Source organism: Sylvia atricapilla, chromosome 7 (assembly GCF_009819655.1).
Source record: "Sylvia atricapilla isolate bSylAtr1 chromosome 7, bSylAtr1.pri, whole genome shotgun sequence".
Taxonomy (NCBI): Eukaryota; Metazoa; Chordata; class Aves; order Passeriformes; family Sylviidae; genus Sylvia; species Sylvia atricapilla.
The window spans coordinates 38,474,242-38,500,734 of NC_089146.1; the positions used below are offsets into that span (position 1 = coordinate 38,474,242).

Consider the following 26,493-nt stretch of genomic DNA (forward strand, 5'->3'; position numbering starts at 1 on the left):
TGTATTGATCATGAACAGAATATTGTCTTCAGCTATATAAATGTTTAAATCTGGAAAATGGACATGAAAGAAAAGCACTTGAGCACAGCCCTCAGTCATGACCTGAGGAGGAGCACCACGAACCAATTCCAGTGAGGAAACTGCTCACAAGGGCTGGGATCAGCGCGGATAAAACTTGGGATCCAGAACAGGAGCAGTGTCAGTTCCCTGGGGCTGACACCACGTCACATCATCTTTGCTCCAGGCTGTGTGTGAACAGTTTATTTCTCACAGCTTGTCCTTGTAGTTCCTCTCTTTCCTCATGCAGCATTATTGAGAACATCTCTCTTTTCTTGACAACGGGGATGTCAACACTTTATTAACACGTGTAAATATTATATAGGCTTAAATATTCACACATGCATAACCTTAAGCGGGCTGCATTTCTATTTACAACTACTTATCTAAATTGCTTCCTTTATATACAGAATTCTCTCTTCTAGACCCATCTGCCATCATATGGAGGAGAGCTCCTTTGACCCTTTACAACTGCAAATTCTGGTGCAGCTTTGCTTGCCTGAGGTGCCACTTTCCTCACCGAAGGTGATTCTGAGAAAACACCATTAGCAGGGGCTGTCTGCTTGTCGAGTTACCCATCCTAAAGCGGCCTCAGCTATCACTGGACAATCTGAACTAGATTTGAGAGAAGTGCTTGTCTCAAAGCTCCCCCAGATCTCGCAGCTCTGGCAAATCCAGCAGAGAGGTCTGTGAGCAGGTCACAGCCAGGCTGAGCCCTGCCTGCTCCCCTGGCACCTGAGCTTCTGGGTGCTGGGGGTTCTTCCAGTGGCCCTCAGAGCTCACACATCAGCCCGTGCTCTGCCCACACACTGCTCCAAACCCTGCAGGGCCAGCCCAGGGCATCAGCACAAAGCTGGGACAGTGTCCTGGGAGCAATCCAGAGGAACACTGGCTCCTTCAGCAAACTGCCCTCGGCACGTCCCTGGTGCAGGGCTCTGCAGGCTCCAGCCCTGCCCAGAGGGCCCAGGCAAACACCAGAAATACACTGGAGAAGAGTTCAGCAGGAGGTGGGGAGATGAGAAATAACAACACCATGGAACAGGGTACAGGGAAACAGGGGAAACACTGCTGGAAAGGCAAACGGGCAGAGACAGCCCCTGCACGAGTTTCACATGGACTGTGCATGAGCTTCATCTGGCCCAAAAAACACTGGCACGGTGTGTCAGTCTGTGCTGACCTCAGACTATCCAAGCCAGGTTTATTAGGTCTGGATTGAAAACTTATTACTGAGTCAGAGCTGCCTCATCTTTGATGAACATTAGCGTCTTAGACACTTGCTCACGTCCATTCTGGAGAAATACTACAGCTCACCACAAACATGAGTAGCTGTATTGAAAATTTAGGTCATTAAACTTGTATCTTTTATGCCCAACAAATGAATGGGTAAGCTCAGTGGTGAATAGACAACGCTTCCGGAAAAGAAAAACATTCTGTTAAGTAGCTTACTATTCAAATATTGATTCTTTTAAGAAGCTTCCTTTAAAATGATAGGATTATAGCCAAAGCACTGGATGTGATACCTCTGCAGATTTTTTTAGCATTCAGCTGTGGTACTCCAATGTTGATCTCTCATAATCACAGCATTTAAACCAGTGACTTGACTACATGCTGAATAGGGAAATACATTTCTTTCCCCTAAGTTTACTGTCACATAGAGAAGGAAAGCAGTCTGCAAGATGCTTTATACAATTCACAATACCCCTGTTAATTCCACCTAGTGCTTTTCTTTTTGAAATTAATTTATCTTCGTTTCTGCCAGGATAAGAAATGCAAGAGCTGCCCTCCCAAAATTCACAATGTGTTGCAAGAGGTTTTAGCACTGGAATGGGGATTAAGCCTGGAGTACAAAACAAGGGAGAGAAGAGATTTAAAGGCAAGCAGGAACACAGCTTTGTGCTGAGGAAGAAAAAGCCCCCCTCGAGCAGAACACACAGGAGACCCAACTGCCCTGGTATCTGCTGCTGTAGGTCTTCCCTCTAGTCTTCTTTTAAAATCACTTTGTATGACCACAAATATTACAAGATATTTCAATAGAAAAGTAATGTTTGGAATGTGTGCAGACACCTCAAGTGAATTTGTGATGTAATAGAGCAAGTCCCTCAAACCCCAGCTGTGAGGCAGCACCTCCTAATCCTCTGAAGAGATCACTCCTCACTTCATGCCTTACCTACCTTGCAACGTAGAAAATTTTGCTTCTCTGAGTTGTTTAGGAAAAGGAATTTTACAGAGAGAGGATTTGTTCTCCAGTGTCCGTTCCAGAGCCCTGGAGCACAGAGCACACCAGACCTGAGTGACTCCTGATCCCTCATCCAAGTGGAAGCCCTCAGGGCTGGCTTTGTTTGCTTTCCCAGGGCAAACAGGGATGTTAGAGACACGTACCAGGCACATTTACTCCTCAAGAATGTACAGTGCATCCTCCCCAGCAGTATCCATTTCACATTTTATTCCCTTTAGATGGCTGCCTTTGGCCCATGTGATTTATTTCACCTGAGTTTCTTGAGTTGCTCCAAAGTTCCTCCTTAGGAACTCTGATTTCTGTTAAGGACACACATTGATCTTCTGCCAGATGGAACATGGAATAAAAATTTGAAAGTCCTTTCTCCAAGTAAAAACTGCTATTAATTTAACTTCTCTGCTGCTTTACTTTTTAATTATCCCTCCCTGTCAGTCACAAGGCCTGGAGTCTCACCAATGGCATAGATGTTTGTAGTGCATTTAAACCAGCTTTGAATCATGTATACTTTAGGCAGTCTGCTGCCCCTTTGGTTTGCTGTTGGCAGTGGAAGAGAACTGTATAAAACTTGGGTGATATTGTGTGGTTATTGATATTGTGGTTATTAACCAAACCAGTGCAAACCAGTCAGATTTTACATCTCTTCCCATGTGTGTGCCATCCCTTCCTTTCACGTTTGGGGTCAACACAAATGCTGTGGCTCTGTCTGAAAGCTGCTGCTGTAATGAAGGAGATCTCTGTCCCTCTGACAGACACAACCTCCTCACCAGCACACCCAGGGTTTGCCTGCAGGTAAATCATTAGAGCAATCCACTGCCCCTCTGCAAGAGGTAAGATCTCCTGATACAAAACTTACTGAAATGCAAAACATTCAGTCAATCAATGGCCAAAAAGAAAAGGTGGGAGAACAGCCCTCATCCCTGATTTCCAGTTCCACACTTTCCCTCAGAGATAGACTCCCTTTTTACCCATCTTCTGGCTCCCTCTCAGGATGGGTTTTACCTGTGAATTGGTACTGGACTGAGTTCCCCTCTACCTGCCAGCAGCTGCTTTCCATGTCCAACATCCTGTAGTTGTAAAGTTCAGAAGTGTAGTCGTTCCAGAAGTCTCTAAAATTAACTATAACTGGGCAAACTCTGAGTTTTCAAATGCATATCCCCATCAAACCAAAACAGAACCCATGGAACACTGAGAATCATTTCTCTGAAAATGAGTGAGCTCTGTGCCCAATCTCAGCTTCCTCCCTCCAGCCCTTTCAGCTGTGGAGCTGATCAAAACAAGGTCACAATGATATCCTCCTTTAATGAAAGAAATGTTCCTTTCTCATTTCTCTTCTCTGGGAAACGGGTGACATGGTTTTGTTCAAACGTTGAACATTTTAGCAAAGATCCCTTTGAAGGTCACCCTTGAAGAGCGTAGGCCTTGTGGGTTTAAGTCTCAAACAGTTCCTGGAAACAGGAGGTCAAAATCCAAAAAACTTTCAGACAATGTTCAGTGCATCCGTGAGAACCTTGAACTACGTGGAGACAACAAAGTACCAAAACCAGCTTGTTACTTCTTGTGGGGAAGAAAAAGAAAAGAAACAAAAGGAAAAAAAGCCACTCAAATTCACAGCTCTGGAATAATTGGCCCTTCCATCTCTGGTTGTGCAGGTAAGAGACACACAGGCATTCCAGAAAGGAAGGCCTAGGTGAAAAATCACCCAACATCCCCTCAGCTGCAGAGAGCCACTCCTTCCTGCCCCTGGCTCAAGGGAAGGCTGACACAGGAGTCAGAGCAGGGTAGTCCCCACCTAGTCATGCCCAGACAGTTTCTAACCCTAAAGTGTTTAGATTCAAACCTTCCTACACCAGACACCTCCAGAACACAAGACAGAAGGGCTTTTGTGTTATTGCTGACTGAAAAATAGCATCAACATCAAAATCCTGCCTCACAGAACAGGTTTCACTGTGCTTTCCTTCTCGTAGAAAACCTAAATCAAATGTTCAGTATTGCACTGAAAAGTGTGGGCACAGCAGAGAGAATATTGGTGAAGTAACACATCATGCATGCTCTCAGATGTTCATTTCTGTACAAGTCAAAAATCACAGAGAGCAGTTTAAACAAATCTTAACATGTCTCTCATGCCCAGAAACAGGATTCCTCCTACAAACACCTGAGGCACGAACATCACAACATCTTCCTCTTGTGTCCAGCCTCCTCCCACTTTACTATATTCACTTACCAAAACCACACATGCATTTTTTTTTCACCTCTACCACAGTAAACCAGAATACTGCGAACCTTCTGTAACAAAGGTAAACAAGGTATGGGCTCCATTGTTTAATGTGTTAGAAAGCATTCTTAAAAATAAATAGAAGGGCAGAAAGATATCCATTATTTATCAGAAAACAGATTAGTGCTAGTGTAAAAACTTCATTTTGAATGCATCTGTTAGATACAGATTTGGTGATGGGTTTATAACTGAACATACCTTTGCTTTCAGGTCTGCACAAATCTCCAGTTGCTTTTGCCTGGAATCAGCCAGCACCATTTCTGCCTCATGAGCAGCAGCAGCTTCAGCAGCAGCTGCCCCTGCCCTGAGGACAAAGGCTCTCCTGACCTGAGCCCAGGCTGACAGCAGGACTCTGTGCTGATTCCTGAGGGAATGACAATGAGCCCAAGTCTTCTCATGAGCAACCTGGAACAGGAGGGCATTTCAGAAAGGCTTACAAACTTGGGCTTGATAAAATGAAAATTCTAGACACTTTTGCAAACCTGGTCATTGATTTAGTTCTTGTATCACCAGTGTTCCCAGGGCTCTCTGCCAGGTGCCAGGGATGTCACCATCTCCTGGTGTCCTGGGCAGTGACACCCACCAGCACAGCCCTCTGCAGCAGCACAGCATCCTCCTGGCCCACTGCTCTGTTTGCAATGGGAATACATGGAATGCAAAGGTCCCTCCCTGCCCTGAAGGACGTCACAGACAAGTTGGTCCTTCAATACGCCTCCAGAGACATTGAGAGCTTCCAGCAAGATGAGCCTTTTCCTGGCCTATTCTGATCTGCAGAGAAACGGGGCACCAATAACAGCAATTGTACAAAAGCAGTACAGGGGGGAATCAGCTTCACTTCTCTCCTAGCAGGAAAATTGGAAATAAAAATCTTAGTTCACCAAGCAGCACAGTGCCACCACCAGTGTCAGCACCTAGCAAAAACAAGGAGTGTTTAATCCAAATTCCACTTGCCTTGGCCTAATTCCGTGAGGTCCATTCAAGGTTCAAGCCTTTGGTGGCAGCAGGAACAGTTAAGGCTGCATAGAATGAGGCAGCAGAGCCTTGAACCTGCCTTATATCCCCAAAATATATAGGGATGAATGAGATTCTAGAGGTGGCTGGCTGCTCACAGGTGTCAAGGGGACCATTCCAGGAGCTAATTCCGGGTCTTTGGCAGGGGAGCAGGGGATGCTGGCTCACCTGGAGCCTGGCTCAGACATTCCTGTCAGCTCAGGGCTGGTTCAAGCTGCCCCTGGAGCTCTGCCTCAGCAGCTCCCAGTGCCAGGCTGCTCCAGACTCCCGAAGCCAAGACACTCCTGAGCAAGGCAGGAGCTGCAGAGTTTGCTCCTCCAAGCCCAGAGCCCTGCAAGGAGCTGCAGTCACTGAGTGCCTGCCCCTGAGCACTGTGTGCAGAGGGAAGGAGCTGGGGAAGGCTCTGGGCTGCTGTCCCAATGCCACACACAGATTCTTAGCAGGGTTTTAACACCTCCACAGTCGTCGTGCTAATACCAAGGGATACCAGCGCGATGCAGAATTAGGATTTTGAAATTCAGTGTTTTTAAATTTTAAATGAACCTTCAAAGAAGTAGGGAGACCCATTAATAGTGGCTGAGCCTAAAACATACCTGCACTGTCAAAAGCACTGTTCAGCCCTATTCAGTCCAGGGCAAAACTTCTGAAATCCACAAGAACTTTATTTTTTAGTGAAACTCTGGCTAAGTACCAGTATCACTTCACTGTCATTCCTTTGCACTAGACACTCCTCTAACACAGGGAAGTAGATGGTCTAAAAATACAGACAGAGATAAAAAAAGCCTCCTACTTTCCTTATGACATCCTGAAGTGTTCTGGCCTTGAAATGAGTTTCTCAATTAGCTGCTATGTGCTTATTCACTGTGCAAGGGGAATCAGCAATCAATTTGAAAGCATTATGTGTATAAAAATAGCCTCTCCCTTAGAGTGGGAGATAACTTTCCACTCTTCATGCTATGTGTGTGCCACAGAACAATTAAAATTACTATTCCTAGACAGTGCAACAAGGCTGTACATCCTCATGAAAAATAACAACACCGAGAGAACCGAGTGGCATAACACAGCTATAAAACTGTACAGCAGAAGCAATGCTAACAAGTCATTTTTGTGAGTTGGGCTGTAGGACTATGTGGAACTATAAAATCTGGCAGGTTTTCAAATTCCTGCATGTTGAAAACAGAGATGTTTCTTCTTTACTGTGCAGAATTAAACTTATAATTAAAAAATTTTAAAATGAAAGAGCTTCAATAAACATACATTCTTTAACACAACTGTTCACTACACAGTTTAAGAATTTGTATAAGTGAATGAATATGTAAATCAGCACTGACCAGCTCCTGCCTGGATTTGTGGGGAAGATACCTCTGCAGCATATCCAGGTACAAAGTCCTCCTCCTCTGAAGATCACTTGGATACTGATTGATAACAGTCTGGAAAACCCACTGATCTTCTTTCTTCCAGTCACTGTTCCTACAGGAATGCAAAACAATCCAGCCCAGTATAACTTATCCACTGAAAAGGAGGAGTCTGGTTCTGGACAGCCCAGCCTTGAGTGGGCTCAGTCCTGATGCTGTAAACTGGATGTTGGGGCAGAGGTGACAAAATCAGATCAATGAAATAAAGCAAACATACATTGCTTTGCTGATATGACCCTGTGCCATCACTGGAGTGAATTGTTCTGTTTCTAATCTGGCTTTTTACTGGGGGATGTCACCATGTTTCTCAAACATGCCATGGATAATCAGTGACCCCACAGGGAAAACACAGCATGAAAAAGAACACGATGATCAGGCTCTACCACTGAGCACTGAATGAATGATCCAAAGGGGATGAATGAAGTGGCAATCCTTGCATGCAGCTAAATGAGGATCTAGTTTACCAAACTCCTAACAGCCATAAACTCATCAGCAAGGCATTGGATTCACCATTTTTAGGGTAGGAGCTGTAGTAATCAGTTTGCATGAGTCTGGCTCAGAAAATGAGAGCAGTGAGAAGTAACATCCATCTGAAGGAACATCACAGGCTGGGATGTAGCTTTACCCTCAGTGTGAACCCTTGGCCCTGAAGGGATTAATGTCAGGCTGTCATTGTCAGCATTAACATCCAAGCAGCAACACTGAGTCAGACCAAAAGGTCTCTCTAGCCCAGTGACCTGGTTTCTGAAGTGACTAAGAGCCCAGGGATAATTAAAAGAAGGCAATCTTGAGACTCTACCCACCCCCCAAACTGCTGCTGCCCCCAGCTGCTCCTGGCCTCCCCAAGCCAGCAGCACTGCCTCAGAGCTCCGCAGCACTGCACCCAGTGAGGTGCAGGAACAGCCTCATCCTTCAGCAGGCAGAAAGAGTGGGTACTTCCAAAAGGGATTTCTGTGAGAAACTCACATGTCATTGATATTGGACTAGACTCCATGATCTACCCTTAAAGAAATCAGTAATCCTCCTCTGTGAGTCCTGACACACCTCAGGATGGTGGCATCTCAACATGTCACTTTAGTGACAGTAGTGAGACAGTTCTAAGAGCTGAGACTGGGTTTTGTAATGTTTTGCCTTGGCTATTTCAGCCCAGGCACGTTGATGAACAGAGATCTCCTGCCCAGTGAGGCAGAGTGAGATGTTGGTCAGGGAGCATCTCTCCTGAGCTGGAGAGCAGCAACAGCAGGATGCTCAGCCACTCCTCTGCCTCAGCACACGGGGCAGCTGCCCCAGCTCCTGCCCCTCATTCCCACAGCCCCACTTTGGATTCCAGCTGGCCAGGGATCTCTGCACTGCCCTAAACAAGGAGAAATTCTTGTGGGAGATCCTTTGGGCAGCAATCAGCTGGAGAGAGAGCTACAAGTAGTTTATTGTAAGTAGGGACACACTGACCGCCAATGCCTTGGTTTGTCAGCTGTGCCAAAATTTGTCAGCTGTGCTGAGATTTTGTCAGCTGCTCAGAGACAAATAGTGGTAAAAAAAAAAAAAAAAAAAAAAAAACACACCAGCATGACCCAGCCCAGCATATTCATAGCCACAAAACACATGGAGAATTTCAACATATCCTGCTGAGTGAATGGGAGATGTCACCTCACTCACACGTCCGTAAAATTCCAGAAAGGAACATCTCATCTAAAACAACTCCAAAAAGCGCCAACACATTTGACATGAATATTTAAGGTATTTTCAGATTTCTGCACTGTCAAAGATATTGACAAACACTTTCCAGGCTGAATGCCTGACTCAAATTTTAAATGTAGAGCCTGCTTTCCGTGTATTCAGCATCGTAGGGAGCCCAGCACAATCTCTGTTTGTTGGGAGCTGAAATACAGCAATTGTGTCCCGCAGCAGCCCCGAGGCAGCTGCTCCCTCTGAAGCAGCTTTGGCGGCGCTAATCCCCGGCTGTGCCCGCTTCGAGGGCACACACAGCTCGGGGGGCACACACAGCTCGGGGGCACACACAGCCCCGGGGCACACACAGCCCGGGGGGGCACACACAGCTCCGGGGGCACACACAGCTCCCGGGGCACACACAGCTCCCGGGGCACACACAGCTCGGGGGGCACACACAGCTCCGGGGGCACACACAGCCCCGGGGGCACACACAGCCCAGGGGGCACACACAGCTCCGGGGGCACACACAGCTCCCGGGGCACACACAGCTCCGGGGGCACACACAGCTCCCGGGGGCACACACAGCTCGGGGGCACACACAGCTCCCGGGGGCACACACAGCCCCGGGGGCACACACAGCCCCGGGGGCACACACAGCTCCCGGGGCACACACAGCTCCCGGGGGCACACACAGCTCGGGGGCACACACAGCTCCCCGGGGCACACACAGCTCCCGGGGGCACACACAGCTCGGGGGGCACACACAGCCCCGGGGCACACACAGCCCGGGGGGGCACACACAGCTCCGGGGGCACACACAGCTCCCGGGGCACACACAGCTCCGGGGGCACACACAGCTCGGGGGGCACACACAGCCCCGGGGCACACACAGCCCCGGGGCACACACAGCCCGGGGGGGCACACACAGCTCCGGGGGCACACACAGCTCCCGGGGCACACACAGCTCCCGGGGCACACACAGCTCCCGGGGCACACACAGCTCCGGGGGCACACACAGCCCCGGGGGCACACACAGCCCAGGGGGCACACACAGCTCCGGGGGCACACACAGCTCCGGGGGCACACACAGCTCCCGGGGCACACACAGCTCCGGGGGCACACACAGCTCCCGGGGGCACACACAGCTCCCGGGGGCACACACAGCCCCGGGGGCACACACAGCTCGGGGGCACACACAGCTCCCGGGGCACACACAGCTCCGGGGGCACACACAGCTCGGGGGGCACACACAGCTCCGGGGGCACACACAGCTCGGGGGGCACACACAGCTCCCGGGGGCACACACAGCTCCGGGGGCACACACAGCTCGGGGGGCACACACAGCTCCGGGGGGCACACACAGCCCCGGGGCACACACAGCTCCGGGGGCACACACAGCTCCGGGGGGCACACACAGCTCGGGGGGCACACACAGCTCCCGGGGCACACACAGCTCGGGGGGCACACACAGCTCCGGGGGCACACACAGCTCGGGGGGCACACACAGCCCCGGGGGCACACACAGCTCCCGGGGCACACACAGCTCCGGGGGCACACACAGCTCGGGGGGCACACACAGCTCCCGGGGGCACACACAGCTCGGGGGGCACACACAGCTCCCGGGGGCACACACAGCTCCGGGGGCACACACAGCTCCGGGGGCACACACAGCTCCCGGGGCACACACAGCTCGGGGGGCACACACAGCTCCGGGAGCACACACAGCTCTCGGGGCACACACAGCTCCGGGGGCACACACAGCTCCGGGGGCACACACAGCTCGGGGGGCACACACAGCTCCCGAGGGCACACACAGCTCCGGGGGCACACACAGCTCCGGGGGCACACACAGCTCGGGGGGCACACACAGCCCCGGGGGCACACACAGCTCCGGGGGGCACACACAGCTCCGGGGGCACACACGGCTCGGGGGGAGCCCCCTCTGCCCGCTAGAGCCCCGCGGGGACGGCGCCGGCCCCGGCAGGCACACGCAGTGACACACACGGTGACACCGTGACACACGCACAATGCCATGCACCGTGCCACACACACACAGTGCCACACACACACAGTGCCACCATGACACACACAGTGACACACAGACACAGGCCCACCATGACACACACAGACACAGTGCCACTGTGCCACACACACACAGTGACACCAAGTGAGACGTCAACCCCCCAGCCGAGACATCAATGTTGGTGCTGGCAGTGCCACTGCTGCAGCAGAAACACCCCACTGAAAGAGCTGCATTTCCTGCACTCTGTCCTGCTCTCCCATTCCTTTGAAAGGAGCTGCAGAGGATGCAGTGCTGAGTCTGCAATACTCCATTCACCCTTCAGTGAATTAAATAATTCAGACATCCTTGGAAATGGTGGAAAAAACTACAATAGTGCTTAGAGAATCGTTCTAACACACATCAGTTCAAGCCCACAATTTGTGGGATAGCACAGGACCTGGGTATTTTCCAAACACAAAAATGTTTTTTCAGCAACATCAAAAGAAATTAAATCAGATTATAAAAGGCTATAATCCTGTATAAGGCTTGGAAAAAACCCCAGGCTCTTCTTCCATTTCTAAAAGCAATGACTACTGCAACATACATTCTAATGTGAATGAAAATCACACAGAATAGACCAGACCTGAACATTATCTTATTCTAAAGTTTCTTTTTTGAACATTCTCTATACATTTCCCAAATTCTCTGTTCCAGACAGTCTGAACTGTTGAAAAAAATGGGCTGTGCAATGCCAGAATGGTATTAACTGAAGGTTAGTTTACTCTACATTCAGCATATGATGACAGAGGAAGTGAAGTGGCCGAGTGACACAGCTGAAGTGACCAAGTTCTCGTGCTATCATAGAATCACGTGCTACTGAGCAACTTCTCAGATCACAAAAATAAGACAAAAATGTTTTGCAGGAGGATGTTTGGTCTCTCTGGGTACAGAGCAATGACAGTAACTGCAAAGGCTTCGTTAAGGGGGTATTAATCAGTAGAGCACAGGGGACACACCAAGGTCAAGGACCTGTCACTCCATTTGTGACAGCACTATCTGTGCCTGTGGGGTCACAGTCAGCATGATGAATTAGAGAATACTTCCATCACGAGGCTGCGTCTTTGCAAACGCACAGAATATCTCCATGCAAATTAGACAATATAAATGTAAGAAGTGAGTTGAGTCTTTTACAAACCTGTACCTTGGAAGAAAGCAATGCTGTAAGAACAAAGTCTTTCTTTTTTTTAAATTGAAAACTCCTTTTTAATGCTGTTGTGGATAAAATCATTGGAACATAAACCAACAATACGTTAAAGCTTTGGAGACCAGAAGGCAAACAGAAGTCCCCAAGGTCTAGTTTTAAATAAAATGCCTGAGATGATCACTGATGGTTCATGAATGGTTCCCTCCATCTCCAGTTCTCAGCATGGCACACTGGCCCAGACTGGGTCTATGGCCCTGCAGCCTCTCCCAGCAGATTCCTGCCCCAGCTCCATCCACTGCTTTTTTCCCACCTAGAGGTCACTACCTCCTTCCTTCAAAGGGCCACGTGTGTTCAGGCTACTACTGATTCTCTTTCCATTGCAAATATGGCATTTTATCTTTAAGTCCCAACATGAATTAATTATTGGTGCAAACTTAGTTAGCTCCGGACCTGAGTTCACACCTGGCCTATGTTCAGTGAAAATACTACAGCAGATTTTCCAGCCATTTGCAGAAACTATTTTGTCTACATCCACGTCTGTCTATTATTCAGTATCACACATGCTGTGTGAATCAAGGATTTTCATTCATGAATTTCCACCAAAATTGTGTTCCTAAACTTTGACACAATTTTGATTAAAACCACTAGAAAGACTTGTACACATTTAGTGATTTAGCATTTGTCACAAGTTTTCTCTCTGAGGTTGTTAAAGCCTCTGTGAGAGAAACTATAAAAAAATATCAGAGAGTGCAGCAGAAGAACTGCTTAAATTTGTCATTTGTGGCTTCGTACATGCTAAATACAGGATAAATCAAAACAATTTTCAATGAGTGTCATGTTCTAACAGCCAGGATGCTCCAGTAATAACACAGAGGTTTCAGGAAACACAGGAAGAACATACAGAATATTTGTACAATCTGTACAAAATATAAGTAGATGATAACGCCCCTTTCTCTGGCACCCAGGAGCTTTAGCCTGTTCCAGCACACCAAACTCATTCAGCAGCAGGGACAGAACAAACACTGCACTGTGTGTGTACACAGAAAACAGACTTGGAAGCAACATGTGATTGTTTCACCAAAGAAATTCAGGGACCTTCCTGCTCCCCCCAGTTTCTCCTGTCCAGGTTTCAAACCATTCCACTGGCTTACCCTTCCTCAGTGTTTTGGCAACCTGAAGCCATCCAAAGAAATATCAGGAGATGGCAAAAAGAAGTCAAAGGCCATCCAGTGTCTGCAACTCAGTATCTCCTGGACTCTAGACAGGCTCAGCAGAGAGGCTAAGCTTTATATTATTAACACAAAGATTTATTACATTTCTAGATCATTATGTATACTACCCTTTCAATAGACATTTTCATTTACAGAAAAATCTTTCCTCCTTTTGGCTATCTGAATCAAAGCTATATACATCTTTTACATTCCTTTGTGATGACAATTACTTCAGTGATTCAAAATTTGTGAAAATATTGGGCCTTTTAATCTGCTTTATGAATAAAAGCACTGGAGATGTGTGTTGGAAAGGCTGCACTTCTCTGTCATAACCATACTAGTGTAATTACCATGCAGAATTTCCATTCCTGCAAGAGCATATGAAAAGGACATTTGATGCACACCAGATTGTTGGTTCCTTAATCCACCAGACATGTAGTTTATAATTTCAGCTGACAGCTCTTGCCAGCACTGGCTTCCCTCTCCAGCCCAGGGCTGGGCAATCACTGCTCCGCACAGGACAGAGCCAGCCCCAGGGGCAGCCCCACAGCTTACAGTCACACTGCAGGACACATTTCACCCAAAAAAGCCGTGCAGAGCCGTGTCAGTACCTGGACAGAGCCTCCAGCTGCTGGGACACCTCCTGGAGCTTTGCCCAGTGGCCCCTGGCCAGCTCCTGGTACTCCTCCATCAGCAGTGCCTTCAGCTCAGGGTAGGGGCATTCCAGGGACAGCAGCTCGGGAGGAACTTCAAGGAAAACCCTGTTTTTCTCTTCAGAAGGGGGCACTAATGCCTGCCATGAAGAAATGCTGCTCAGGACACTGCTCTGCATCACATTTACCCCCACCCCCCCCATAAGCTTCTACTTGAACCTGTAAGGAAAACTTACATTTTCTTTGTACTCTTCAAGCTCTCTTTCCAAAGCCAGACTTTCAAGGATGAGACCTTCCAAAACTGCCTTCTGTTGCTTTTTCATAAATTTGATCTATTTCATGAAACATGTTATGGTTACTTCTTCCTCTTGTTACAATATGAAAACTCTTACTTAGAAACAGAGTCAGGTTTCCAGCCCTACACTGCCACGCTTTTACAGGTTTTGGCGAGCAGATTTACACCATTATTAGAAGGGGGCTTTATGGCACACTCTGCACGTGAGTTATAAGTTCAACAAAAAATAAATGAAAATGCTAAAAATATGGTGATAATAAACTGTAAAAATAAAGTTAAAACACCGACCTGCTGTAACACCTCAGCTGAATTGATCTCGGCTTTCTGACAAGATTCTTTTGAGAGGCAGCGCTGCATTTTAGCCAGCTTGAGTTTCAAATCCTCCTGTAGCTGCCAGACAGGAGCTAAAGCATCTGTTTGATAAGTGTCCCGCTCCTTGGACAATTTCTGCTCTGTATGAAACATAAAACTTTCTCAAACACACAGAAAATGTTACACACCACTGTGCTCTGAAAATCTAACCCTGTCAAGAAAGGGATTTAAAAACCCAAACAAACAATCAGGATAATGTTGACTATTAAAAATAATTAAGAAATTAATAACGAATTCTTACCCAAGTCCCTCAAATCAAAAAAAAAGTTGTTCTTATGGCTTTCTTCATCAAGAAAAGTCTTCATTTCCTCTTCTGCTTTTTGCCTGAAGGAAATGAACATGCATTTTGCAGAAACTTTAGTTTCTTATTCACTACCTTTGCAAGAATGATGAGTCTCAAAAACTCCAATAATTACATCAAAAAGGAGGCTCTTTGCCTGGGAAGGTATGAAGGGAAGGACTTGGACACAAAGGTGGTAAAGAAGGCACAAATGCTCTTGTTGAGTACACAGGGTAATAGGCAGAGCACTGTTAATGTCCCCTGGGGTGTGACCTCAACACACAGCTAGAGACAGACTCTAACGGAAATAAAAAGCATCTGAAAACTTCTGATACTCTTCCAAAGGCACATTCTTCAGATGCTGCAGATCAACCGAACAGCTCCCAGAGCAACACCCCCTGTCCTCCCTGCCCTCAGGTGAGCTCTTCATGTCACAGCCCCTCTCCATGTAGAGCACAAACATTCCTTCCCCACACTAAAATACCTTCACATCAGGTATTATAATCTTTTTTTCTCTATGTCCCTTGAATCAAGCGTGCCAGCCCAAAATCTGCCTGCTGAAGTCTCTTTAGTAATGACCCACTCAGATTCCCCAGCCCTTACCTGCTCTCACTCAGTCTCTTATACTCTTGCCACCACACCTGGCGATGCTGTTTCATCAGCATTTGCTCTTTGCTAATTTTTGAAACTTGCTCTGCTTTTTTAATCTGCAGGGAAAATTAAAGGTTGTGTTTTGAACATATTCAACAGTTTTACCAAATGCCTTCACATGGAAACTTTTAAACACAGGATGATGAACCTAATAGCTTTTTTCAAAACTGTGTTTTTCTAGAGAACAATGGGCTCCAATGTAACCAATTTTCATTAAATAAGTTTGTTGCATTTCAAATCACAATTAATGAGAGGAGAAAGAGAAAGAAAATGAGCCCATTTTCTTCTTTCCTTTCCCATCCCTATGTCCCTGGAGGGAAAGTTGAGGAAAGATAAGCAGGAGAACAAAAAACATACTTTCTTACAGGTGGGAAGATGAAAGAATTAAAGTATGTCAAGAAAATGAATTCCAAAAATGTATTACTAAAAAGGAGGCTTTACAAAATCCATCCAATTAGAGAGGCTCTCACACTGTCTGAGGACTTCACAAAAACAGTGCTTCACACTTTGGATAAAATAGGAATACCTGCTTTAGAAACAGATGGAGTTCCTGCTTCAGCCAGAGGAGAGCTGCCAGGGGAAGGCTGCTGGAGTGGAACCAGATGACTCTGGCCAGCCAGCAGCGAGGGGAAGAGGATCAGGAGCCTGTGGCTGCCAGGCTGCCCAGGACAAGTGGTTTCCTCTCCCCCTCCTGCTTCAGGACTGCCTCTGGCCTCGGTGCATGCTGAGGACAAAGAAAAAGCTCTCTCCCACTCTTTCTTTGTGCTGCCTGCCATCCCTTTCCTCCAGAACTCCTGTCTGCACCCAGCAGCTCCCCCAGCTCAGGCACAGACCCTTTTCTCCCCATCCCCAGTTCCTCCTCCATGTGATCATTGTCCTGTGGCAAAACGGCAGCAAGGCAAGAAAAGTACATGGGAAAGTCCTGGTTTAGTTCATAACAGGGAGAAATTAATAAAGACCTCGCTCCACACCTAGTTCAGCAAAGGACTGATGCTCTGAGTCAGAAATACTGGGATTCCACTCGGCTCAGGTGGAAACAGCCTGCAACTTTCCTGCCCAGGGCAAAGCTGCAGAACCAACCACGGCCCTGTGTGTTCACATGCACAGGAGCACTGAGCAAACACCCAGAGACACCCACACAGACACCCAGAGACACACACACACAGACACCCACACAGACACACAAACACACCCAGAGACACCCACACGGCACACAAACACACACAGACACCCAGAGACACCACACAGACACCCAGAGACACACAGACACCCACACAGACACACAAACACCCACAGACACCCAGAGACACCACACAGACACCCAGAGACACACAGACACACACACACCCAGAGACACCCACACACACCCAGAGACACACAAACATACACACAGACACCCAGAGACACCCACACAGACACACACTCAGAGACCCAAACACAGGCACACAAACACACCCAGACACACACAGACACACCCAGAGACCCACAGACACCCACAGACACATCCAGGGACACCCACAGAGACATACACAGAGACACCCACATAGGCATACAAACACCCACAGACACCCACACAAACACACCCAGACATATCCCCCAGCATGTCCCCACTCTGCCCCAGCTGGGCTGGGGACAGCAGCAGCAAAAGGTGTAGGATTGCTTTTTGCAGCACTCACACACAGACAAGGAAGGGCTTGAAAACTCCCCAGTCACAGTCCCTCAGCATCAAAGCTAAAACCCTCCTTCAGATACGAGAAACACACGGGTCAGAGGGATCTGAGCTCAGTACCCCAGGGGAATACACCTGGGTCAGCGCCCCAGGGGAATACATCTGGGTCAGTGTCCCAGGGGAATACGCCTGGGTCAGTGTCCATGGGAATACACCTGGGTCAGCGCCCAGGGGAATACACCTGGTCCAGTGTCCCAGGGGAATACATCTGGGTCAGTGTCCCAGGGGAATACGCCTGGGTCAGCGCCCCAGGGGAATACGCCTGGGTCAGTGCCCCAGGGGAATACACCTGGGTCAGTGTCCATGGGGAATACACCTGGGTCAGTACGAGGGGAATACACCTGGGTCAGTGCCCCAGGGGAATACACCTGGGTCAGTACCAGGGGAATACACCTGGTCCAGTACCAGGGGAATACACCTGGGTCAATGTCCCAGGGGAATACACCTGGGTCAGTACCAGGGGAATACACCTGGTCCAGTACCACGGGAATACACCTGGGTCAATGTCCCAGGGGAATACACCTGGGTCAGTACCAGGGGAATACACCTGGGTCAGTGTCCCAGGGAATACACCTGGGTCAGTACCAGGGGAATACACCTGGTCCAGTACCAGGGGAATACACCTGGGTCAATGTCCCAGGGGAATACACCTGGTCCAGTGCCCCAGGGGAATACACCTGGGTCAGTGCCCCAGGGGAATACACCTGGGTCAGTGCCCCAGGGGAATACACCTGGGTCAGTACCAGGGGAATACACCTGGTCCAGTACCAGGGGAATACACCTGGGTCAATGTCCCAGGGGAATACACCTGGGTCAGTACCAGGGGAATACACCTGGTCCAGTACCACGGGAATACACCTGGGTCAATGTCCCAGGGGAATACACCTGGGTCAGTACCAGGGGAATACACCTGGGTCAGTGTCCCAGGGGAATACACCTGGGTCAGTACCAGGGGAATACACCTGGGTCAATGTCCCAGGGGAATACACCTGGTCCAGTGCCCCAGGGGAATACACCTGGGTCAGTGCCCCAGGGGAATACACCTGGGTCAGTGTCCCAGGGGAATACACCTGGGTCAGTGCCCCAGGGGAATACACCTGGGTCAGTGCCCCAGGGGAATACACCTGGGTCAGTACCAGGGGAATACGCCTGGGTCAGTGCCCCAGGGGAATACACCTGGGTCAGTACCAGGGGAATACACCTGGTCCAGTGCCCCAGGGGAATACACCTGGGTCAGTGCCCCAGGGAATACACCTGGGTCAGTGCCCAGGGGAATACACCTGGGTCAGTGTCCCAGCGGAATACACCTGGGTCAGTGTCCCAGGGGATACACCTGGTCCAGTGCCCCAGGGGAATACGCCTGGGTCAGTGTCCAGGGGAATACGCCTGGGTCAGTGTCTCAGGTGAATATACCTGGTTCAGTATCAGGGGAATACACCTGGTCCAGTGCCCCAGGTGAGTACAGCTGGTGCCAGGCAGTCACAGAAGGAAAACCCCAGCTGGAATGTGGCTGATCCTTTGTGCAGGGCACCAAACCTACCCTAGAAGCTGCAATAGGGGCTCTCGGGGCATTGTGTGTTTGTGAAGAGGACACAAGATGTTTCCAGGGACTGCCTCTGGGCCCGTCCTGGAGCTTGAGCCTGTTCCATGCTTTCAAACACTATGCTACAAAAAATTATAAATCAAAGATACTGACTCCCTTTATTGTTTACATATTTTCACATTTTTAAAGTTATTTATAGTTTCCTCTTGATTTCCTCTATTTCATGAAACGTGCTACTGTTACATCTTTCTCTTGTTAAATATGAAAGCTCTTATATGAGATCACACTTAAGCAAACAGAATACTGTATATAAAGCAATTTGAAGATAGTTGTATCCTCAAACCAATTCTAAAATTAAGTGAAACAAAGTTTTGCATGTAAAATTTAACATGCTCTTGAAATTAGTTTATAGAAACAGCAATGCCATTATGTATAACTGCTGCAATATTACCTTTTTCTCCTGTTGTGCTGTCTTTTTATTTCTTAAGCTGCCAGCAACTGATTTACCATTTGTTTCTTTGGTTCTACCTCAAAGGAAGGGTAACTCAGCTCTCCAAAATCTGAATGGCTTGAATCAGCAACAAAAAGTAGTAGGTGGAACACATTCTAGTCTCTCTGGAGCTTTCACCATATATATTTTACTACCTACTCAGTTGGAAAACACTTGAGAAGGTGGGAAAAAAAATAGAAATAAAGCCTGAATGAATTCAGCAGAATTTGGTATTGCCAATCCATGAAGCAATATCTGCCAGAATTTTTGATATATGATACTTACATGCACTAAAGGAAGCAATATTATAAAGCAAGAATGTATTTTTTCTCTCATTCATTGTTACCCTTCTCTAGTATTAAATAAGGCTTCTCCTCTCTTTACCCCCTGAGATGTTCTGCACCAATTTATACCTTTCTGTCTGCTCTACCTTTATATTTTATGGCTATCCAACATTTTTAATCTTCTTTTAAGCTCTACCTCCACTTGACTTTGGAAATCCTCACTTTGTATCTTTTTGTTTGCTTTTTTTTTTTTTCTGGATCAGCCTTCCCTTCCCATTTAATCCCACAAATTCTTCATTGCCCCCAGGATTGTGTAATAAGTTTGGGTGAATTTCCTCAGGGCAGTAAAATATGAATTTTTCCTGTCTTTTGAGGAAGTAGAGTCCAGACATATTTTGCATCCCCTGATCTGAAGAAAGCCCACACATTGACATTAACACACCCAAATCACAGTGAAGCCATGATAAATGTTCATATTTGACCCTCTCTGGCTGAATGCTTTTACAGAAATTTGCGATCCCCATTCATTCTCAGATTCTTTGCGGCAAGGACAAGAAATATGGTCACAGGATTTCAAAAGCATTCACACTCCAAATAAAACAGAAATCATACCTTTAACTGAATTTGTGCAGAGGCCATTTTTGCCTCAGCAGCAAGTTCATACAGATGTTCGTAGTCAACAGGTTTGTACTTCTGGCTGCAAGGAGCATTTCTTGCAGAAACCACCGAATTATCTAGTTATCATATCAAACAGACAAGGTCATTTCAAATTCTTGAGTAATAATTGAAGTGCAAGGCATAAAATGAAAGCTTCACAGATAGAAATCAGAAGCAATGTTTTCAACACTAGAAGTTTCCATACTGATATTGTTAGTTGGTGAATGACAGTTTGAAACAAACATAAACTAGTAGAAATGATATAAGAAACAGTAACAGTGGTCTGTTTACAAAAGTTAATTTGAAAAGTATAGTGTACATGCGAATTTAGTTATTAATTCATCTTAAGACTGCATTTACAGGCATTGTAATAACTTCTAATACAGAAATAGCTGATTTTCAATAAATGCATCCTCTTGCAGTGACAGGAAACTGCCTCAATGGTTATGCAGCCTCTGGGTTGAGCAACAGGAGTAGTTTTTTTCTAAAAGGTATAAAATTGATGGTACAATTACAATTGTAAATGAACTACCTGAACTTTTGCCCTAGCACTGTGAAGATCTCACGCACAGACACTCAGTCATTCTACATAAGCTGGGAGGCTTACAGGGATAAGGAATTGCATCTCCTTACAACCTCAGCTTTAGTTCCCTTAGTAGTGAAATTGGCCCCAGTGCTCCTGCACTCCTACTGAGCCCCGTGGCTGGAAGTGCTGCACCTGACATGTGGTTTTCCAGAGGGGTGAAAGGTAAAATAAATCCTGCAGGGCCATGCCACCCTCCTCCTTCAAGCCTCCGCCAGGGTTCCCATTTGCTGCATGCCTGCACAAAGGCTGACAACACATCCCCAGACCGTGCCTCCCTGGGGAAGGATTCTCCAAGTGCCCTGCCAGGCAGTGCCCCGGGACAGGCAGGGACCGGGGAGAGCAGCCTGGGAACCCTGTGGGCAAAAACCCGGGCATGAAGTGGCAAGGTGCCCCCGGAGCCCAGGGAGGCAGCACGGGCAGTGCCAGGGGAGGGTCTGCCCCTCTGCACCTGAGAGAACAACCCCAGCCCAGGGCACAGAAACATGGCCCAGACACCATGGAATAAATGCCCAGAGGTTGGGACATTCCTGCTGAAGACAGGCTGAGGGAGGTGAGGATGTTTGCTGGAGGAGACTCCAGGGAACTTTACTGCAGCCCCTCCGTGTGTACAGGGGCTATTGAGAAAACAGAAAGGCTCGTACCAGCATCCCTAAGGGACAGCACGGGGGGCACAGCTGCAGCCTGAAGGGAGGGTGGGAATGGACAGGACAGGAGCCACAGAAGGAATTCTCCCCTGGCAGGGTGGGAATGGACAGGACAGGAGTCAGAGAAGGAATTCCTCCCTGGCAGGGTGGGCATGGACAGGACAGGAGCCACAGAGGAATTGTCCCCTGGCAGGGTGGGCACAGACAGGACAGGAATCACAGAAGGAATTCTCTCCTGGCAGGGTGGGTATGGACAGGACAGGAGTCAGAGAAGGAATTCTTTCCTGGCAGGGTGGGCATGGACAGGACAGGAGCCACAGAGGAATTGTCCCCTGGCAGGGTGGGCATGGACAGGACAGGAACCACAGAGGAATTGTCCCCTGGCAGGGTGGGAATGGACAGGACAGAGCCACAGAGGAATTGTCCCCTGGCAGGGTGGGCAGGCCCTGGAATGGGATTCCCAGAGCAGCTGTGGCTGCCCCTGGATCCCTGGCAGTGCCCAAGGCCAGGCTGGACACTGGGGCTTGGAGCACCTGGGACAGTGGAAGTGTCCCCTGCCCATGACAGGGGGTGGCACTGGATGAGATTTAAGGTCCCTTCCAACCCAAACCATAACCAGAGTGCTGAAGCAGCTCCTGTATGAGGCTATTAGTTACAGAATGTTTCATAAACAGTTGAGTGAACTGTATTAAACATGACAGCATACATACCTCTGCCACCAACCCTATGATCTGAAAACAGTGTTCCATGGTCCAGTTCACCCATTTTAGTTTTTATGTATTTTTTATGCCTATTGAGAACAAACATGTTTGAGAATACCAACATTGTGGATGCAATCGAAAAGCTTTCAAAAACATCTATTGTTTTCTGAGAAGAGGTACATCTCACTAAGAATGCAATCAGACCAAAATTCCTCAAGTTTACCTTTCACTTTAGGAGATTTCATGTGCCTCATATCATTTAGCAGCCAAGAAAACAAATACTATTTCCTTGATGAATCTGTAATGCTGTGACATAGCTCATCTATTCTTCGCTTTGTGCTTTTCAAAATATGAGTCCCTGACCCAAATGTAAGACCAGGTTTTGAGGTGTTCTTTGCTTTATAGAAATTAATCCTGAAAAGATCACTCCTCCTTTATCTGGAGACAGCCTAAGTCCCTTCAACCCCTGTGGTGACACGTGTGAAAGCAGGTCAGTTGTTGAGGCAGGCTCAGCTCTTGGCGAGCAGCATGTGCCAAGTACCCACATCATTGTGGGTCAGACAGGAGTTTCAGATGCACGAAGTCACCACAACACATGGAAACAAATACCTTTAGTGTCAACCTCTTAAATTACGCATTGGTGTCACCCAGGTCCTGCATGGAAATAAAAGCAAATCGACCCACCTGAGGTGTTTCAGCTGACCTGAATCCACAGCTGAGGCACACCAGAAAGGGAAGGTCATGTCCAGCAGGTTCCCCATGAACCCTGTCCCTCCAACCCCAGCCAGGCTGGGCCAAAACTTCATACACCACAGAATCCATCTCTTTGTCATTACCTTTGACATTTCCCTGCTCCCACAGCAAGCAGCACCACAAAATAGTAGAGCAGCAAACTTTATCTTTGTGAGTTATTTCCTCACTGTTTTAGTGAGATGAACTGGTTTATCCCCACAAATTCCAGGATGGCAGTGCAACAGGAGGGTGGGAAGGAAGAGCAGCAGAAGAAACATAAAGGGGACCACTCTGACAGAGAGCTATTGTCAGTCAGTCAGATGAAAGGGTGAGCCTGCAGCTGAAGAGTTTGCAGAGTACTTCCCCGTGAGCTGTCATTCTGCATCCAGCCCTCCACTCAGGACTGTCAGTCTTTCTCCTGCTGTTTTTTGTTTCCGACCATCGGAAGCACTGCCTCCACTGAGAACCTGGGAAGGGACTGCTACAGTGACACTCATCTACACCACATAATGAAGGCAGAAATAACATTGATGGAAAATTGGGAGTACTCAAGAGCTCTAAGAAGATTGGATCCATCACAGGCACTTCTCTCTATTAAAACCTTTTATTACAGTTCCCTGCACAGCTGCTGCATCAGCGTCATTCTCCTGCATACTCGTTTGGGGAACCATCATCCTAATCTGGGCCCATCTGGCCAGCTCTAAATGACAAGCTTCTGACACAAGACACACTGCCCTTTTTGGAAAATAACTATGGATGCTAGTAAGATTAGCAGCAGCAGCGCTACCCCTCGGGTTATGTATTTATTCCTTTGTTCATTTGGCAAAGTGTAAATGTCTTCTTTCTACTGACAAGTTTCTGGTTTAATGTCAGTATTTGAACAAAAACTTCACATATATTGACATTAGCTTCACCTCCTTTCAAAAAAAACAAGAGGACTGCATCTAGAGAAAAGAACTGATAAAAAAAAAAGAAAAAAAAACACCCACAACTAGCCATGTTCTGTAAATTTAGGGCTCCTGTATTTGATGAACCAAGGTCCTTATCTCAGTCCTTGATCTCAGCCTTTCACAGGCATTATTTTCTGTTATTCAACATTGTGACCTCACTAAAATGCTGAAAGTGAGTGCTTAGATGGTTTTGGGAAAAGGACAACCTGCATTTTATCCTCAATACCTAGCAAATGTACTAATCAAAAATACAAAAGCACTGCCAGTTAAATTTATTTCTGCTTTAATGCATATATATCTATAAAACTCTCCAATACTATAAAAGTCCATCTCAGCCCAAATTCCAACACCCTGCTCAAAAGCTTGCTCAACTTCACTGCAGAGCCTAGGCTGTGAGTCCTGATACATCTTAGAAAGAAAAAGTGGAAAAGTCAACCAGCCACCAAGCAGAAGCCCCTGTACACAGAATCTGTCCCCTAAGAGTGCCAAGTCAGCTCTGCCTACAGCCAACACAGCTAATCTTTTAGCAGCAGTAAAAAGCACAAGGTTTATCAATTCTCTTTTTCTGCTCCTTCGACAATTTAGCATCTCACCATTCACTGAACTCTATAGGCAATAAAATGTGATCTCCTAAAAGATTTCATCTCCAATTCAACCAAACTCCTCAGTGCATTCCTAATGTAAGCCCTTGCTGGTGTCTGAGGCGTATGACCTATGTTTATTCTTAATATAGGAGCAGCCAGTATGAGCAAGGTTCTCCTTCCTTTAATTAAATAGAATGAAAGTCCCCAGTCAGTCAGCATTCCTGGAGGAAGCAAAGCCTGCTGCCTGCCACAGGCTGCTCCTGGGGATGACTCAGATCCACTTCGGGCCCTGGGTTCCACAAGTGAGTGCTCCAGTGACTTTAACCACTGGTTTAAAGGGACTAGTTCCATGTCTGGATTTCAACAAGTAGTTTGCACACCTCAGTCCTTGCAGATCTGGGTCACCAGGGCCGTGTGTAACTCCCAGCTACAGTGCTGCTCCTCAAGTGAAGGGCAGATGGATTTCTGCTGGGAGGCACAGTGCTTGACCACCCAGACATGCCTTTTGAAACGTGATTTCTTGTGCATGCTTTAAATCGCTCGCATTATTAAATGTACTAACCAGTAATATGGATCCAGTCTTCACAAAACACAGTTCAGTGGTGTCAGCAGTGACAGTACAGCAGGAATTGCAGGTTTGTGTGGATGAAGGATGCAGAATCCTGGGACAGCAGCTGTCACAATCCTCTCTGTGCCTCACCCGATGTGCTGCTGGGGTGACCACCGAAAACCAGAGCTGCACCACGGAGAACTGGAACACAGCATCCACAGGAACTTGGATTATACATCAGAGCAGATGTTCCTGAAAAATATCGACCTCAGAAAAATCCCTAACCCACAAGTCCCTTATTCTCAGTGCTCCTTTTTGAATGTCTGGCTATGTCTTGAATGTTTGTGGAAGGCTTTTTTAAAGATTGTAAAGTTTAATGGAATGTTAATTGCTTAGCTACTGCATGTTTTCATTTAAAGAAAAGGAATATTAATGTGCAGTTGTTAGACCCTCTGCTCCTAATTATTGTTAGGAAAAGAGGCGAAGATTTCACTCCCATTGTAGGGCGTGGAGTACAAACAACAACAAATAATGAGCTTGATCCCCTTAATCAGATCCTTTCTCTTCTAGTTGAACTAACTATCTGAAAATGGCACCCATCCAGAACGTGTTAATCTTGGAGCAGTCAATCCTTTCCCCAGGAAGAAATACACAGTAAAATATTTCTATCATTCGGTGTCAAACAGTTGCTAAAAAAATCCCATTGTTTGATTGTAATTTAAATTACATTCCCCTAAAGAAGGAATTATAGCTCTCTTTGAAATAAAGTCAAGTCTCAGAAATGGTATGTTCCCAAAAGAGACATAGCCCTTTTTGTCTATGATAATCCTCATTACTTCATCATTAAGTAAAACTTAATCCAAAGTAGGAAGATCAATTGAGTAACACTTAAAACAATCAGCTTCATGGACTGCTCTGTCACACTGCAGGGGCAGGGAACAGATCCTCTGCCTTATGAGGACCTGCACATCACAAGGGAACTCTATTCCTCCTTCATTCCTGGATATTCTTAGAATTCCAAGAGGAAATAGACTTTAGGAACGCTTAGAAAAAGAATTGAAACAGGGAGATAAAAAAGGAAGTAGGTGTTTAGAAGTGGATAAGTTGACATCAAAAGGGTAGGAAATGAAGTCACTGACATCACCTTGGATCGAGTGAGTCAGGTGGCATTTTTCTGCTGTTCTGTTTCAAACAAATGGTGTACAATCCATTCCCAGTGACCAACACAGCTGGCCTGCTGCAGCCAGCACACCTGGGCAAGTGCAACGTTTAAAGGAAAGGGGATGGAAGGAGAAAACGCTCGGATATAGAGCATTTGGGGTTGGACCCTAAAGCTCCTCTGTTCACCCTGGGCCATGGCAGGGACATTTCCACTGTCCAGGCTGCTCCAAGCCCTGTCCGGCCTTGCCTGGGGGACACTGCCAGGGGCACCCACAACTCCTCTGGGCAATTCCTGCCCTGTGGCTGGAAAACCTGGACAAAGTCAGCTTTGCTGAGCTAAAGGTGAAAATCTGAGGCATCATTTCCAGACTTCGTAATACAAGAGATTTAGCAGAACTTTGTCATATGTTGTTTTTATTAATGTTCTGTCTAGATTTCTACTTATTACCTCCATGTAACAACAAAAGAAAAGAACTAACCATATGCTTGAATATATGTAAGAATAACTGGAGATGTGAGGCTGAGTTATCCATTATAGGGCCCTACAATTTT

At 47.2% G+C, this 26,493-nt stretch overlaps 1 protein-coding gene across 1 annotated transcript in view; it reads right to left on the reverse strand.

Annotated features, from left to right (window-relative positions):
- Positions 1 to 22,033, reverse strand: part of CCDC148 (coiled-coil domain containing 148) — a 41,297-nt gene extending 19,264 nt beyond the window's left edge. The window contains exons 1-9 of the mRNA XM_066323342.1: positions 21,974 to 22,033; positions 19,989 to 20,110; positions 15,283 to 15,386; positions 14,641 to 14,723; positions 14,316 to 14,479; positions 13,969 to 14,064; positions 13,691 to 13,872; positions 6,908 to 7,046; positions 4,764 to 4,970 (exon numbers count right to left, since the gene is read on the reverse strand). Coding sequence (XP_066179439.1) covers positions 4,764 to 4,970; positions 6,908 to 7,046; positions 13,691 to 13,872; positions 13,969 to 14,064; positions 14,316 to 14,479; positions 14,641 to 14,723; positions 15,283 to 15,386; positions 19,989 to 20,110; positions 21,974 to 22,028 — 1,152 coding nt within the window. The 5' untranslated portion in view covers positions 22,029 to 22,033. The remainder of the gene's footprint in view (positions 1 to 4,763; positions 4,971 to 6,907; positions 7,047 to 13,690; positions 13,873 to 13,968; positions 14,065 to 14,315; positions 14,480 to 14,640; positions 14,724 to 15,282; positions 15,387 to 19,988; positions 20,111 to 21,973) is intronic.
- Positions 22,034 to 26,493: the final 4,460 nt, after the last annotated feature.